Source organism: Balaenoptera musculus, chromosome 11, assembly GCF_009873245.2.
Source record: "Balaenoptera musculus isolate JJ_BM4_2016_0621 chromosome 11, mBalMus1.pri.v3, whole genome shotgun sequence".
NCBI classification, from domain to species: Eukaryota; Metazoa; Chordata; class Mammalia; order Artiodactyla; family Balaenopteridae; genus Balaenoptera; species Balaenoptera musculus.
This window is the reverse complement of record NC_045795.1, coordinates 67,612,811-67,626,088: the sequence shown is the minus strand read 5'-3', so window position 1 is coordinate 67,626,088 and position 13,278 is coordinate 67,612,811. Positions and strand designations below refer to the sequence as shown.

Genomic DNA, 13,278 nt, shown 5'->3' with positions numbered 1-13,278 from the left:
CTGAGCCTGCGCGTCTGGAGCCTGTGCTCCGCAATGGGAGAGGCCGCGACAGTGAGAGGCCCGCGCACCGCCATGAAGAGTGGCCCCCGCTCGCCGGAACTGGAGAAAGCCCTCGCATAGAAACGAAGACCCAACACAGCCAAAAATAAATAAATAAATTTATTTTAAAAAAAAATGATACACCATGGTTAAGTGGGATTTATTAAAGGATTGCAAGGTTGTCTCAATATTAGGAAATCAATTAATATAATTCACCATGTGAATAGATCTAAGGAGACAAACATATGATTATCTCCATGGTACTTAAATAGCCTGTGACCAAAAAAAAAAAAATTAAGAAAACAGAAATCAGCAGCTACATTATTAAATAAACAAAAACCTAAAGCTAGCATTTTTCTTAAGGGAGAAACACTAGAGGTATTTCCACTAATATTAGGAACAAGGTAATGATGCCTACTGTCTCCACTACTATTCAGTATTGTACTGGAGGTATTAGAAAATGCAATTAGACAAGAGAAAGTAATTAGAGGAATAAGAATTGGAAAATAATAAGTAAAACTATCTCTATTTACAGATAGTGTGCACTTAGAAAGCCCTAGAGAATCAATGATAAACTCAAACATTAAATGATTTCAGGAAGGTAACAGGATGTAAATTGGCATAAAGAAATCAATCAATAGACGTAAGAGTAGAGAAAGCCCATTTATAATAGCAACAAAGAAGATAAAATACTTAGAAATATGCAAAACCTATATGAAAAAAACTTTAAAGCACTACTGAAAGACACAGAAGTAGACTTGAACAAATGGACAAACATTCCTTGTTCTTGGATAGGACAACTCAGGATCCCAAAGATGTCAGCTATACCTAAGGTAATTTAAAAATATAATGCTATCACAATAAAAATACCAAGCGTTTTAAAAGTACAGCTAGACAAGTTGATACTAAAGCTCATATGAGGAAATAAGCGTGCAAAGTCCCTATCAAAATCCCAACAACTTTTTTTGCAGAAAGAGAAAAATTCATCCTAAAATTCATATGGAATCTCAAGGGACCCCCAAATAGCCAAAACAAACTTGAAAAAGAACAAAGTGGGAAGATTCACACTTTTTAATTTCAAAACTAATTACAAACCTACAGTAATCAAAATATGTGGTACTGGAATAAAGACAGACTGATAGACCAATGGAATAGAAAAGACAGCCCAGAAATAAACCCTCATATATATATAGTCAAATGATTTTCAACAAGGGTGCCAACATCATTCAATGGGGAAAAGACAGCTTTTTCAACACATTGTCCTGGGAAAACTGCATATTCACATGCAAAAGAATGAAGTTGGACCCTTACCTAAGACCATATGCAAAATTTAACTCAAAATGGATCAAAGATCTGAACATAAGATCTAACACTGTAAAACTCTTAAAAGAACACATGGGGGCTTCCCTGGTGGCGCAGTGGTTGAGAATCTGCCTGCTAATGCAGGGGACACGGGTTCGAGCCCTGGTCTGGGGAGATCCCACATGCCACAGAGCAACTGGGCCCGTGAGCCACAATTACTGAGCCTGCGCGTCTAGAGCCTGTGCTCTGCAACAAGAGAGGCCGCGATAGTGGGAGGTCCGTGCACCGCGATGAAGAGTGGCCCCCGCTTGCCACAACTAGAGAAAGCCCTCGCACAGAAACGAAGACCCAACACAGCCATAAATAAATAAATAAATAAATTAAAAAAAAAAAAAAGAACACATGGAAGAAAGCTTCATGACATTGGATTTGGTAATGATTTCTTATACATGACACAAAGTCACAAGCAATAAGGAAAAATAGACAAATTGGACTTCACCAAAATGAAAACCTTTGTGTCCTAGTTACACAAAGGACACTATCAACAGAATAAAAAGGCAACCCATGGAATGGGAGAAAATATCTTCAAATCACATATCTGATAAGGGATTAATATCCAGAGTATATAAAGAACTAAAACGCGACAACAAAAAAACAACTGGGGACTTCCCTGGTGGTCCAGTGCTTAAGAATCCACCTTCCAAAGCAGGGGACACGGGTTAGATCCCTGGTCAGGGAACTAAGATCCCACATGCCACAGGGCAACTAAGCCCGTGCGCCACAACTAGAGAGGCCGCGTGCCACAACTAAAGAGAAGCCCATGCGCTGCAACGAAAGATCCCACGTGCCAAAACTTAGACCCGACACAGCCATAACTAACTAACTAAATTAATTAATTAATTAATTAATTAACTAACTAACTAAATAAATAAAAACAACTAGATTTGAATATAGGCAAAGAATTTGAATACACATTTCCCCAAAGAAGAATATACAAATAGCCAATAAGCACATGAAAAGAAGTGCTTAACATCACTAATCATTAGGAAAATGCAAATAAAAATCACAAGGAGATACCACTTCACATCCTTTAGGATGGCTACTCTAAGGAAAAAAAAAACAGAAAATAGAAAGTGTCAGTGAGGATATGGAGAAATTTGAACCCTTGTGCCCTGCTGCTAGGAATGTAAAATGGTGCAGCTGCTATGGAAAACATGTTGGTGGTTTCTCAAAAAATTAAAAATAGGGCTTTGCCGACACCACCGATGCCACCCGAAGCCACCCTGCACTACCCCACCATGGTCAACCCCAGTGTTCTTTGACATTCGCTGTTGATGTGGCCTTGGGCCATGTCTCATTTGAGCTGTTTGCAGACAAAGTTCCATAGACAGCAGAAAACTTGAGTGTTCTGAGCACTGAGGAGAAAGGATTTGGTTATATAGGTCCCTACTTTCACAGAACTATTCCAGGGTTTATGTACCAGAGTGGTGACTTCACATGCCATAATGGCACTGGCAGCAAGTTATCTACAAGGAGAAATTTGATAATAAGCATCACTCTCAAGCATATGGGTCTTCACATCTTGTACATGGCAAATTCTGGACCCATATAAATGGTTCCCAGTTTTTTATCTACACTACCAAGACTGGGTGGTTGGGTGGCAAGCACGTGGTCTTTGGCAAGGTGAAAGAGGGCATGAATATTGTGAAAACCATGGAGTGCTTTGGGTCCAGGTTTGGCAAGACCAGCAAGAAGCTCACCATTTCTGACTGTGGATAACTCTAATAAATTTGACTTGTATTGTATCTTAACTATCAGACCATTCCTTCTCTCATTTGCTCATAATAGCCTATAATCTTTGTGCTCTCACTGCAGTTTTTTGGGTTCTAAGTTTTCCTTATCCCCTTCCAAGTCTAGCTGGATTACAGAATTAAGTTTATGATTATGAAACAAAAACTAAACAACAACAAATAGAATTACCATATGATCTAGTAATTCTACTTCTGGGTTTATACCCAAAAGAACAGAAAGCAGGGACATGAAGTTACCTTTGTATACCCATGTTCACAGCAGCATTATTCATAATAGCCAAAAGATGGAAGCAATCAAGTGTCTATCAACAGATGAATGGATAAACAAAATGTGGTATATATGTACAATGGAATATTATTCAGCCTTAAAAAGGAAGGGAATTCTGACACGTGCTACAACATGGATGATACTGAAAGGCATTATGCTAAGTGAATGCAGGATTCGCAAAAGGATAAGTATATATGATTCTACTCATATGACGTACTTAGGGTAGTCAAATACAAAGAGTACAATAGAATGGTGGTTGCCAGGAGCTGGGGGAGAGGGGAATGGGGTCTTACAGTTTAATGGGTACAAAGTTTCACTTTGGGATGATGAACATTCTGTGGATGGATGGTAGTGATGGTTGGACAACAATATGGATGTACTTAATGCCACTGAGCTGTACACTTAGAAATAGTTAAAATGGTGAATTTTGTATTATGTATATTTTACCATATACATAATGGCCCTATGAGACATTAAAACATACTGTAAAATATCTATAATTAAAACTTTAGTGGGACTTCCCTGGTGGTGCAGTGGTTAAGAACCCGCCTGCCAATGCAGGGGAGACGGGTTCGATCCCTGGTCTGGGAAGATCCCACATGACGCGGAGCAACTAAGCCAGTGCACCACAACTACTGACACCGCGAGCCACAACTACCGAAGCCCGCGTGCCTAGAGCCCATGCTCCACAACAAGAGAAGCCACTGCAATGAGAAGCACGTGCACCGCAACAGAGTAGCCCCCACTCACTGCAACTAGAGAAAGCCCACGCACGGCAACGAAGACCCAACGCAGCCAAAAATAAATAAATAAAAATAAATAAATCTATTAAAAAATTATAGAAAAAAAAACTGTAGCACAAGTGCATAAATGGACAAACAGAACAATGGAATAGAACAGAAACTCCGGAAATAGACCCAAGTACACATGGAAATTAGTGTATGATAAAGGTGGCCACAAATATCAAAGATTACTTAGTAGAGTTTTTCCTCCAAAGGGTATAGATTACCAATTGAAACTACTTTCTGTGTATTCCAGGACTGAGCAAATAAGTAAATATACTATGAGGAATCAAAGCCAATTTTCTTTTAGAAAAAGAAGTAACAAATATGTACAAGTGAGAATGAGCCCTGTGGTTTGAAGTCAACATGAAGGTATCAGTATGAACTCATGTTTTTTAACAGATAGATATATAATAGATAGATAAAGACATGTGCATGGAGGTTATATGTAACATAATGTAATATAAGAATATATGGTATGAGGGGCTTCCCTGGGGGTGCAGGGGACAGGGGTTCAAGCCCTGGTCCGGGAAAATCTCACATGCAGCAGAGCAACTAAGCCCGTGCGCCACAACTACTGAGCCTGCTCTCTATAGCCCGCAAGCCACGACTACTAAGCCCACATGCCGCAACTACTGAAGACTGTGTGCCTAGAGCCCGTGCTCTGCAACAAGAAAAACCACTGCAATGAGAAGCCCACGCACCGCAACTACTGAAGCCTGCGCGCCTAGAGCCTGTGCTCTGCAATGAAGAGTAGCCCCCGCTAGCCACAACTAGAGAAAGCCTGCACGCAGCAGCAAAGACCCAACGCAGTCAAAAATAAATTTAAAAAAAAGTTTAAAGAATATATGATATGATATAAAATAAATAAATAAAATATATATCTTAGATCTATCTGCTCTAAGGACCTCAAAGTATTGATTTCCCAGTAGCAATGAGCGCATCTTAATGTCAAAATCTTAGCTTCTAAATACCATTCCCCACCAAGAGGAACCAGGGTTCCTTGGGGAAACAGCTGATTTCAGGGCTGGGTCTGGGAAAGTAAGATGAGCCTGGAACTTCTTGCTGTGCCAGAAAGTAAAAGCATACTCAATGAACAGTAAGAACATATCAAACGGACACAGGAATCAGCCTGAAGAGGCTCCCACTGGCCAAAGCTGGGACAATTTGAGCATCAAAATTAAAAATGGTAGTAACAGATTATAACCCTTGGAATAAAATTAAGAATCCATGAGTCCATATTGATAATGAGAGATCTGGAGATGAACAAGAAATTGTTTGGGGCCCAAGAAGTCCATAATGCAGTGGGCAAGACAGCCCCAAACAGATGAGCATGGAGGGAGCATCACCCCTCCCCCACTGGGCAGCACCACTTCCCCACTGGACAGCTCCCTGGAGGACGTGCTGCTCTGGTGTGGGAAAGGGTCTGGGGGGTACTCACGAGGGCCCTTTGCGCATCCGAGGTGTGCTCATGGCCCACTGCTTGATCTTGCTCAGGCTCTGCTCATTGATGAGCCGCTGGCCCTCAGAGGGCATGCAGTCCACATACAGGTTGTATAGCAGCAGCGCCTCTGTGTTCTTGCGCAGGGCGTTGGCCTGGACCACACGTTGTGTGAACACACGTGGGTCCTCAGCACAGAAGAGAAGCTGGATCCTTGGCACCCAGTACTGGCAGATAAGGAGGGGCGGCCTTCCTAGAGTCGGGTGGAGGGAGAAAGGAACATGCAGTGGGGCCCTCTGGGCAGGAGCACTGGATTCCAGCCTGGCTCTGCCACTGATGCGTGGTGGCTCTGAGCAAGTGACCCCATCACCTCTGTGAAATGGGTATGACAACACTCCCTGAACTGCCCACGTCACAGGTTGTCATGGATGGATGTGAAAGTGCTTTGTAAACTGTAAAAAGCTGTGTACAGACAAGGAGCTATACAGGGGTGGCTATTCAAGTGCTCATTCCTGATGCCACACCCAGGGCAGACATCACTAATTGTTGGGCCTCAGAGTTGGCATATCAAATAATGGCCAATTGCCCTTCCTGGGGTCTCTGAGTGATGCGTCCTCTGGTTCTCACTGGTTGGGGGACAGACAGCCCCAGGACAACAGAGCAAGGGGGCATTCAGACCCGAGCTGGCTATACCCTGGGCAGGGGTTGGCCTCAGTCACAGGCCAGGCCGGGCCTGAGCTGGGGGTCTGCCTGAGGCAGGGGCAGGGACCTCGTACCTTCAGCCGTTACCCCTCCATTCAGGATGGGCTTCCCCATCTCATCTCGCACCAAACCATCCTCATTCGTCTTGTGCACTAGGTACAGCTCCTTCTCCTTGTCGTAGTCCAGGACGCCGACATCGTACCATTTGTACGTCAGCTTCTGACTCTTGGGGTCCTCTGAAACAGGAGGGGAGCCCACCAGTGCTCCCTGCCATGGGGTGGGAAAAGGCCCCTGCATGTGGGCAGTGGGTGCTAGGAAAGGTCTCAGTGGTCACTAGTCTGGTCTCTCTCCCACCATGCAGAGTGGGGAGCCTGCTTCCTCCCAGGTGAGCTTGCCTCTGGGGAACCAGGCAGGTCTCTCTGCCCTGATGCTCTGCATGACTCCATCAGGGCAGAGAAAGACACAGGCCAGCAGGGCTGGGACAGGAGGCAGGAAAGCCCCAAGCAAACAGGGGCTTGTTTGCTTAGTCCTTGTTTGCCTAGCCCTGTCCGAGGATCTAGGTGTAAAGCTCATTAAGTCTGAACTGGACCCCTTCAAGGCCGAGGGAAGCACTTAGGCTGCATGTGGCAGCTGAGCCCCCGGGCTCCTCCCATCAGGGCAGGGCAGGGTAGAAGACTGCTTCCCTGCAATGGCCTCAAAGTGGGCCTCAGGGGCTGTTTGGCCAGAATGGGCCTCCCACCCTCTCCCTGGGCTGAAAGCCTTTGACTACTCCAGCTCACCTCTTGCCACTGCCTCCCTCACTCATTCCTCTCCAGCCACACTGGATGTCTGGCTATTCCTATGACTTTGGAGCTTGCTCCTGCCTCAGGGCCTTAGCATTGGCTGTGTCTTCTGCCTGGAACAGTCTTCATCCAGGTCACCTCCATGCTGGCTTGTTCCCTGCTCAAGTGGCTTCTCCTTGTAGAAGCATCTCTGCCTAAAATAGCACCTTTGCCCAGGCACTTTCTGACTTGTTACCTTGTTTGTGTGTCTCACAGAGCCTAAAGTCATACTGTGTATGCATCTTCTCCTGGCTGGAATTCCAAAGAAATGCTCCCACTGACTGATGCCAGGTAGATAAGTAAAGGAGGCTGCTGTGGGATATACCTCACCAGCTTTGGCTCTGTTTTGCTTTCCCTCCTCTTCCTAATTAGTTTCCTTTTTGAAAATGCTGACCTTGTCTTGACTCAGCTTAAAGGAAAAGGTGTCACAAGAAGCCCCCAGCAGAAAGCAGAGGTCTCTGGCAGAAACGCTCCACCATTAGTGCTGCCACCCAGGGCCAGGGCCCATATGAAGCGGTGCAAGCAGAAGCACTTCAGGGAAGCCACTACCTGGTACATTTAAGGTTAATACAGCCCCAAACCTTCTGTTTTTATCACCAGGAATTGGAGATCTGGGAACAATTGAGTTAAATTATTTTTGTAATTAAGTCCAAAGTAAAGGGAACATTCTGGGTTTCTTATCTAGTTCAAAGAAATTGATTCTAGCATTAACATGTTTTTAAAACTGAAACATAAACTTACAGCTTGCACAACGGACTCGCTGTGGGGCCCCTGGAGGCTGAGCAGTCTGAAAACCAGCATGGCTCTCACAATCCTATCTCTCGCCTGGGCGCCGGCCCACTGGGCCCACTCCCCACTCCACAGCGGCATATCCACGCACTGGGCAGGGAGCAGAGAGGCCTTCGCCCTACACATGGGGACAGCCACCTCCAATCTCATAACCCAGACCTTCCTAGGATGCCTACATAGAGAGTAGTCATGCCAGCCATGGTGGCAGGCCAGGGTGGTGACCGTGGAAGGTCAGCCTGGCAGACAGCAGCAAACTGGAGAGAGTTTCCACGACCGCCAGGGCAGACCTGGGGCCAAAGGAGGGGCAGACACAGACAAGGGCAAGATATGGCAAATCTGTGCAACATCAGTGTAGGGATGTGTGTGTGGGTGTGTCAGCGGTTGTGAATGGGTGACAGTAGGCATGTGTGTGTGTGGTGAAAATGTGTATATGAGTGCAACTGTGTGTGTGTGTGAGGGACGGTGGGTGAGTGTGACAGTGGGCTTATGAACGTGTGTGTTTGAAAGCAAGTGTGTGAGTGTGAGTGTGTGACAGTGTGTGTGTTGTCCATGCAGAGGTGAAAGCCAAGAGGCCACAGTTATAGGTGGAGCAATGCGGTTTCTGGGGCAGGGGATGGAAAGGCTTGAATTGTGCCCCTTATACACATTTGAACATGTCTAATAAGCTTGCATATTTTTCATTGCCAATAAATCAAAGACTTTTTTTTTTAACATTAGACACCATCCAGCTGTCCCTTCCCCAGCCCACCCACCCATGTCATCCCTGGTCCCTGCATTTCCTTCTATGCGGCCAGCCCGCTGGCCTGTATCCCAGCTGGGAGGCCTCAAAAGGTGGGGCCCCCACCTCCCATGGTTGAGGCCCCAGGGCAGTCTAGGAGTCTACGGCTGGGCTGCCAGGACAGGATGGTGCAGACAAGATCCTGTCCCCCTGCCCTTGCTGGCCCTGCTCACCGTGCCCCAGGAAGTCATCGGTGGGCAGGAGGGCTTTTCCGGGGACAGGTTTCCTGTTCTGAGACCCTGGCTCCAAGCCCATGTTGATCCACTCACTGGGAGTCCGGCAGTCAAACTCCTCATTGTCAAATATCTGGAAGAAAACAGCAGATGCTGGGAGGAGGCGGCTCGCCCCTGGTGGACCCAGTGGGCTGGGCATGCCAGAGGGTAGGGGTGCCTGAGTAGGCCCCTCCCCAGATGCAGAAGCTGAAGACTGGGGCCCAGGGGCCTGAGTGCCTCCTCTGCTGCTCACAGGGGTCTGTGGAGTCTGGCTCTATGAAACCCTGTCCAACCAAGCCACACTGAGGTTCAGGCAGAGGGGTATCTGGGGACTCAGAGCAGGATATGGGCTCTCCCCCACCACTGGCCAGGATCACCCAGCTCAGGTCCAAGGGAAGCGGTGGCCCTTGGATTTTCCTGAGCACCCACCAGACTCAGAAACAATGGAGGTTCAGGTTGTCAGAAGGCCATCTTTATAGGGTGATATGCAACTCTGTCTCCCCATAGGGACCACCAGGCAAGAGATACTCAGGACCATGGAGAGGAAGGGCAGGGAAGTGGGTGAAAACCAGAGCAGGCTATGCTCCCTCTTTCTCCTCTGGACTCAGTTTCCCCATTGGTACCCCAAAGGGGCTACAATGGTGCCTTCCTCCACCCCAGGTCTCCCCATCCCAGTGACACCAGACGCAGTAGTCAGGGAGGCCTGAACACTACTCCACAGTCCAACTGGGCTGCTTCTTGGTGCCCGTGGGTGGGGTGGGGACAGAGCTCATGTACACAGGGTTCCCAGGCTCCCAGGGAAGAAGCAGGGAATCAGCGTCCCAGGGGTCCTGGGGCCCCTCCTGCCCCAGCCTAGGATGTCTGAAACCCCAGGAGTGGGGGTAGCGCTCTGACTATGCAGTTGTCCTGTTTGACAAGTGAGTGCTTGTGATTGCCATGGGATCCCCTTTTGAGTCTGATCCCTCCGCTGGAGTCCTGCACCCCCATCTCCTGACCATCAGCCCTCTGTGGAAGCTGGACTCACCTTCAGTGGGAGATAGATGGGGAAGAGCGGGTCATGACCCTGCTCAATGGTCTGGGGGTGGTGGGGGTCTGGGTGCCTGGGCATGAGCTTGTCGGAGTCAATGCCCTCGCTGGCCAGCAGCTGCTCAATGTCCAGGCTCAGGTACAGCCGCTTCCTCCTGGCCGAGGGCGACAAGGAAATCTCATGACAGCTCGGCTCGTGTGAGGTGTCTCCATGGGGGTCAGCAAGGGCCCAGGGAGTTGAGGCAGTAGGGGTGTGGCCCAATGACCCCTCCAGGGCCCTCCGCCCTTCTGGGACTCATCAGGAAGTGGAATGGTGGCTGGGGCTGGCGTCCTGGACCCCAACTGCCCTTGCATCCTGCCTGTCAGTTCCACCAAGTTGACTTAAATGCCACCCTCCCTGATTCCACAGCAAGGAAAGCAACTCGTTCCTATTAAGAAACCAAAGGGCTAGAGGATTTGATTTGAACACTTGCACACAGACCCATCTTAGTAACCTCTGCCATGAGGATGATCACCTAGTTGTCTACTGTCCCTCACCCCTTGAGGTGGGTGGATGCCACCTCCCAGAGGGCAGGCCCTCCCACTGCTCACCCAACCATACCTACCTCTCAATCTCAATCTTGCGGGGGCACTGGCCCGGCAGCACCAGGTAGGGCACCTGCACCTTGGGCTCATAGGCCTGCAGCGGGAAGTCAGTCTGGATGAGCAGCTTGGTGGTAGACCCGATGTGCTGATGCTCCAGGCGCTCCTCGAAGTTCTCAGGAACCTCAAAGGTTCTGACTGTGGGCAGGGGCAGGAGCTGCAGGGGCTCAGGCTGGGGCCCAACACCCCCAAAACACAGTGCTAGGCAGGTACCAGGCATGCAGCTTTGGGGCATGGGAAGCTCAGAGCTGGCCTGCGGCAGGGAGAAGCCAGATGTGCACCGGGCTCCCAAGGGATCGTGAGCCTGGAGGACCAGGGCCTCCGGAAGGTCTGTTTTGGTCCTGCTCTCCCTGCCCAGAGCCAGCATGCTCGACCATTCCCCTCCTTTCTGCCCACAGCCCTGGTGCCAGCGGCTTTTGCTCAAGCCAGATGCTGAATCAAACTACCAGTGAGGATTAGAGCTGGATAGGAAGGCGAAGTGGTAGCTCCCTGCATGTCTGGGATGGGTTCCTGCCATCCCTACCCCAGAGGCCCTCCCAAGCATCTCTGGGTCTGAATGCCATTCACTCACTGGGACTGTTTCCAGACTCAAGACATCCTGGATACTGTAGGAGTGGGTGGCACCGCCACCCCACCCCCAGGGGACCCTCAAGTCACAAAATGGCCACCCCTCCTTAGACAGGCTTCCATTCCAGGTCTGAGGACAAGGGAGCTGGTGAAGAGAGACCCATTGATAGGGTGACATTCCAGTTTCCCGGGACTCAGGATGTTAAATGGGAAGGAAAGTCTCAGGCAAGCCAAGACCATAGCGGTGGGGACGGGGGTGCAGGAAAATGTTTCGGGGATGAGCCACCTTTCCCAGGGCCTGGGTGGGCTCTGGACAGCTCAGTGATGGCTCCGAACAACTCCCCTGGGAGGCCCTAGTAACCCCCTCCTTGGGCCTCACGTCTCTGGGGTCACGATGCAGTCACACCACAGGAGGGTCTACCTTGGGGGTACCCACTGGGGCTCTACAGAAGCTTCCAGAGGCTGAGCAGAGGCCATCCACCTGCAGCTAAGTCAGCTCTCTTACCAGAGCTGTCAGGTGCTCGGGGAACCCCATGCTACCAAAACGGCCCGGCCCAGGGGAAGTTTTCAGATTCCTAATCATCTGCTCTTGAGCCTATGGGTCCATAACACATTCCACACCCAGGATCATGAATTCCTGGACCTGGCCCTGTGTCTCAGGAGCCAAGAAGGAGCCAGGGTGAGGACAGCAAAGCCCGGCCCCCGCCCCTGCTGGTCCGGGAGACCTAGGCAGGCTTCCCAGGCCTTCACGTAGCCTTCTGCCAAGAGCTCTGACGGCCACGAGCCCTGACTGCCACCACCCTGTGACCCTGCCGGGCTGCTCTTCCTCCCGTGGGTGGGGCCACAGAGCTGCTGACCAGCCCTGCCCCCATCCCTGCCATGGATGGCAGAAGCCCCATTCCCAGCTCCCCCGCAGCCCTCAATCTGTGGTTTGTAACCATTTTCTGGGCCACAGATACTTGTGAAACTGCTGACCACAAAAGGCCGGATCCTCAGATCACTGCACAGAGGCACGTACATGTGATGTTTCCTGCGCCACTTTTGGGGATTCACAGGCCCCCAGGAGGACTGTGGGTCTCAAGAAGACAAATCTGGACAGTGCCAGCACAGAGCCAGGCCTCTCCTGGGGGTAGAGTGGAAAGGCAGACAGCTGGGACCATGGAGCTTCTGGACCTGATCGAAAGGGCGTCCTGTCCGCTGGCCAGCCAGGAGGGCCCCCCCCTCCAGATCCTCACTGCCTCTCAGGGCCCCACCCAGCTCGCTGCCTCTCCTGGAGCCACCCTCTCCTCCCCTCTGCCACTGGGGACTGGCCCGCGCCCTGCAGACCTGCCCCACACCTTACAAGACTCATCACGGAGCTTGAGAGGAGTGTCCTCCTTCCCCTCTTTGGCAGTGAAATCCTGGGCGCCTTCCTGCTCCAAGCTCTGTTCTAGGTGCTGCAGCCCGAGCCAGGTAACAACTCAGACACAGTCCTGACCTCCTCCAAGCCCACGTTCCACGTTCCAGAAAACACACATGTCAATATCCTACTGTCCCCAGCCAGGCAGAGGGAAATGGGGACCTGGCCTTCAGCAGCCCCACCGCACCACAGTGCCCTTGTCACACACAGCTCTGCCAAGAGTCACAATTAAGCAGCTGTGCTTCACCGAGCACTCACCATGAGCTGGGCCCCTGCAAAGCACCTTGTTTCCTGTTATCCCCATTTCACAGTTGAGGAGATTGAAACCCTCAGCCAAGAGGAGACAATCTCCCCAAGGCCAGAGGCCCTGCTTCTAAAGGCACCCACCCACCCAGCCCCTGGGCACTGACCTCTTGGGGTGAACTTGTCAAGGTTGGCCTGCCGCAGGAGGTCCTGGTTTGTGCAGGGGCCACGACACACTTCCTGAAACCAAACCCCATAGCCCTGAGGGAGAGTAAACATCCCAAGGACAGGCAGGATCTGGTAGGGCCCCCAAGGCCAGGTGTCTCTCCCAAGCCCACCAGAGAGCATCCCAGGGGCACAGGGACAGGGATGAGGAAGAATCAGTGAAGAGGAGTTTGCACAATTCCTCATTCAAAGGCCACAGTAGGTGACAAGCTGTGGCCACCTGGGACACCC

General features: G+C 50.0%; 1 protein-coding gene across 1 annotated transcript in view; it reads right to left on the bottom strand.

Annotated features, from left to right (window-relative positions):
• DNAH1 (dynein axonemal heavy chain 1) overlaps nt 1-13,278 on the bottom strand; it is an 87,326-nt gene that overhangs the window by 55,264 nt on the left and 18,784 nt on the right. The window contains exons 4-9 of the mRNA XM_036868566.1: nt 12,990-13,062; nt 10,577-10,751; nt 9,970-10,126; nt 8,907-9,039; nt 6,420-6,581; nt 5,644-5,896 (exon numbers count right to left, since the gene is read on the bottom strand). Of these exons, the coding sequence (XP_036724461.1) occupies nt 5,644-5,896; nt 6,420-6,581; nt 8,907-9,039; nt 9,970-10,126; nt 10,577-10,751; nt 12,990-13,062 (953 nt within the window). The remainder of the gene's footprint in view (nt 1-5,643; nt 5,897-6,419; nt 6,582-8,906; nt 9,040-9,969; nt 10,127-10,576; nt 10,752-12,989; nt 13,063-13,278) is intronic.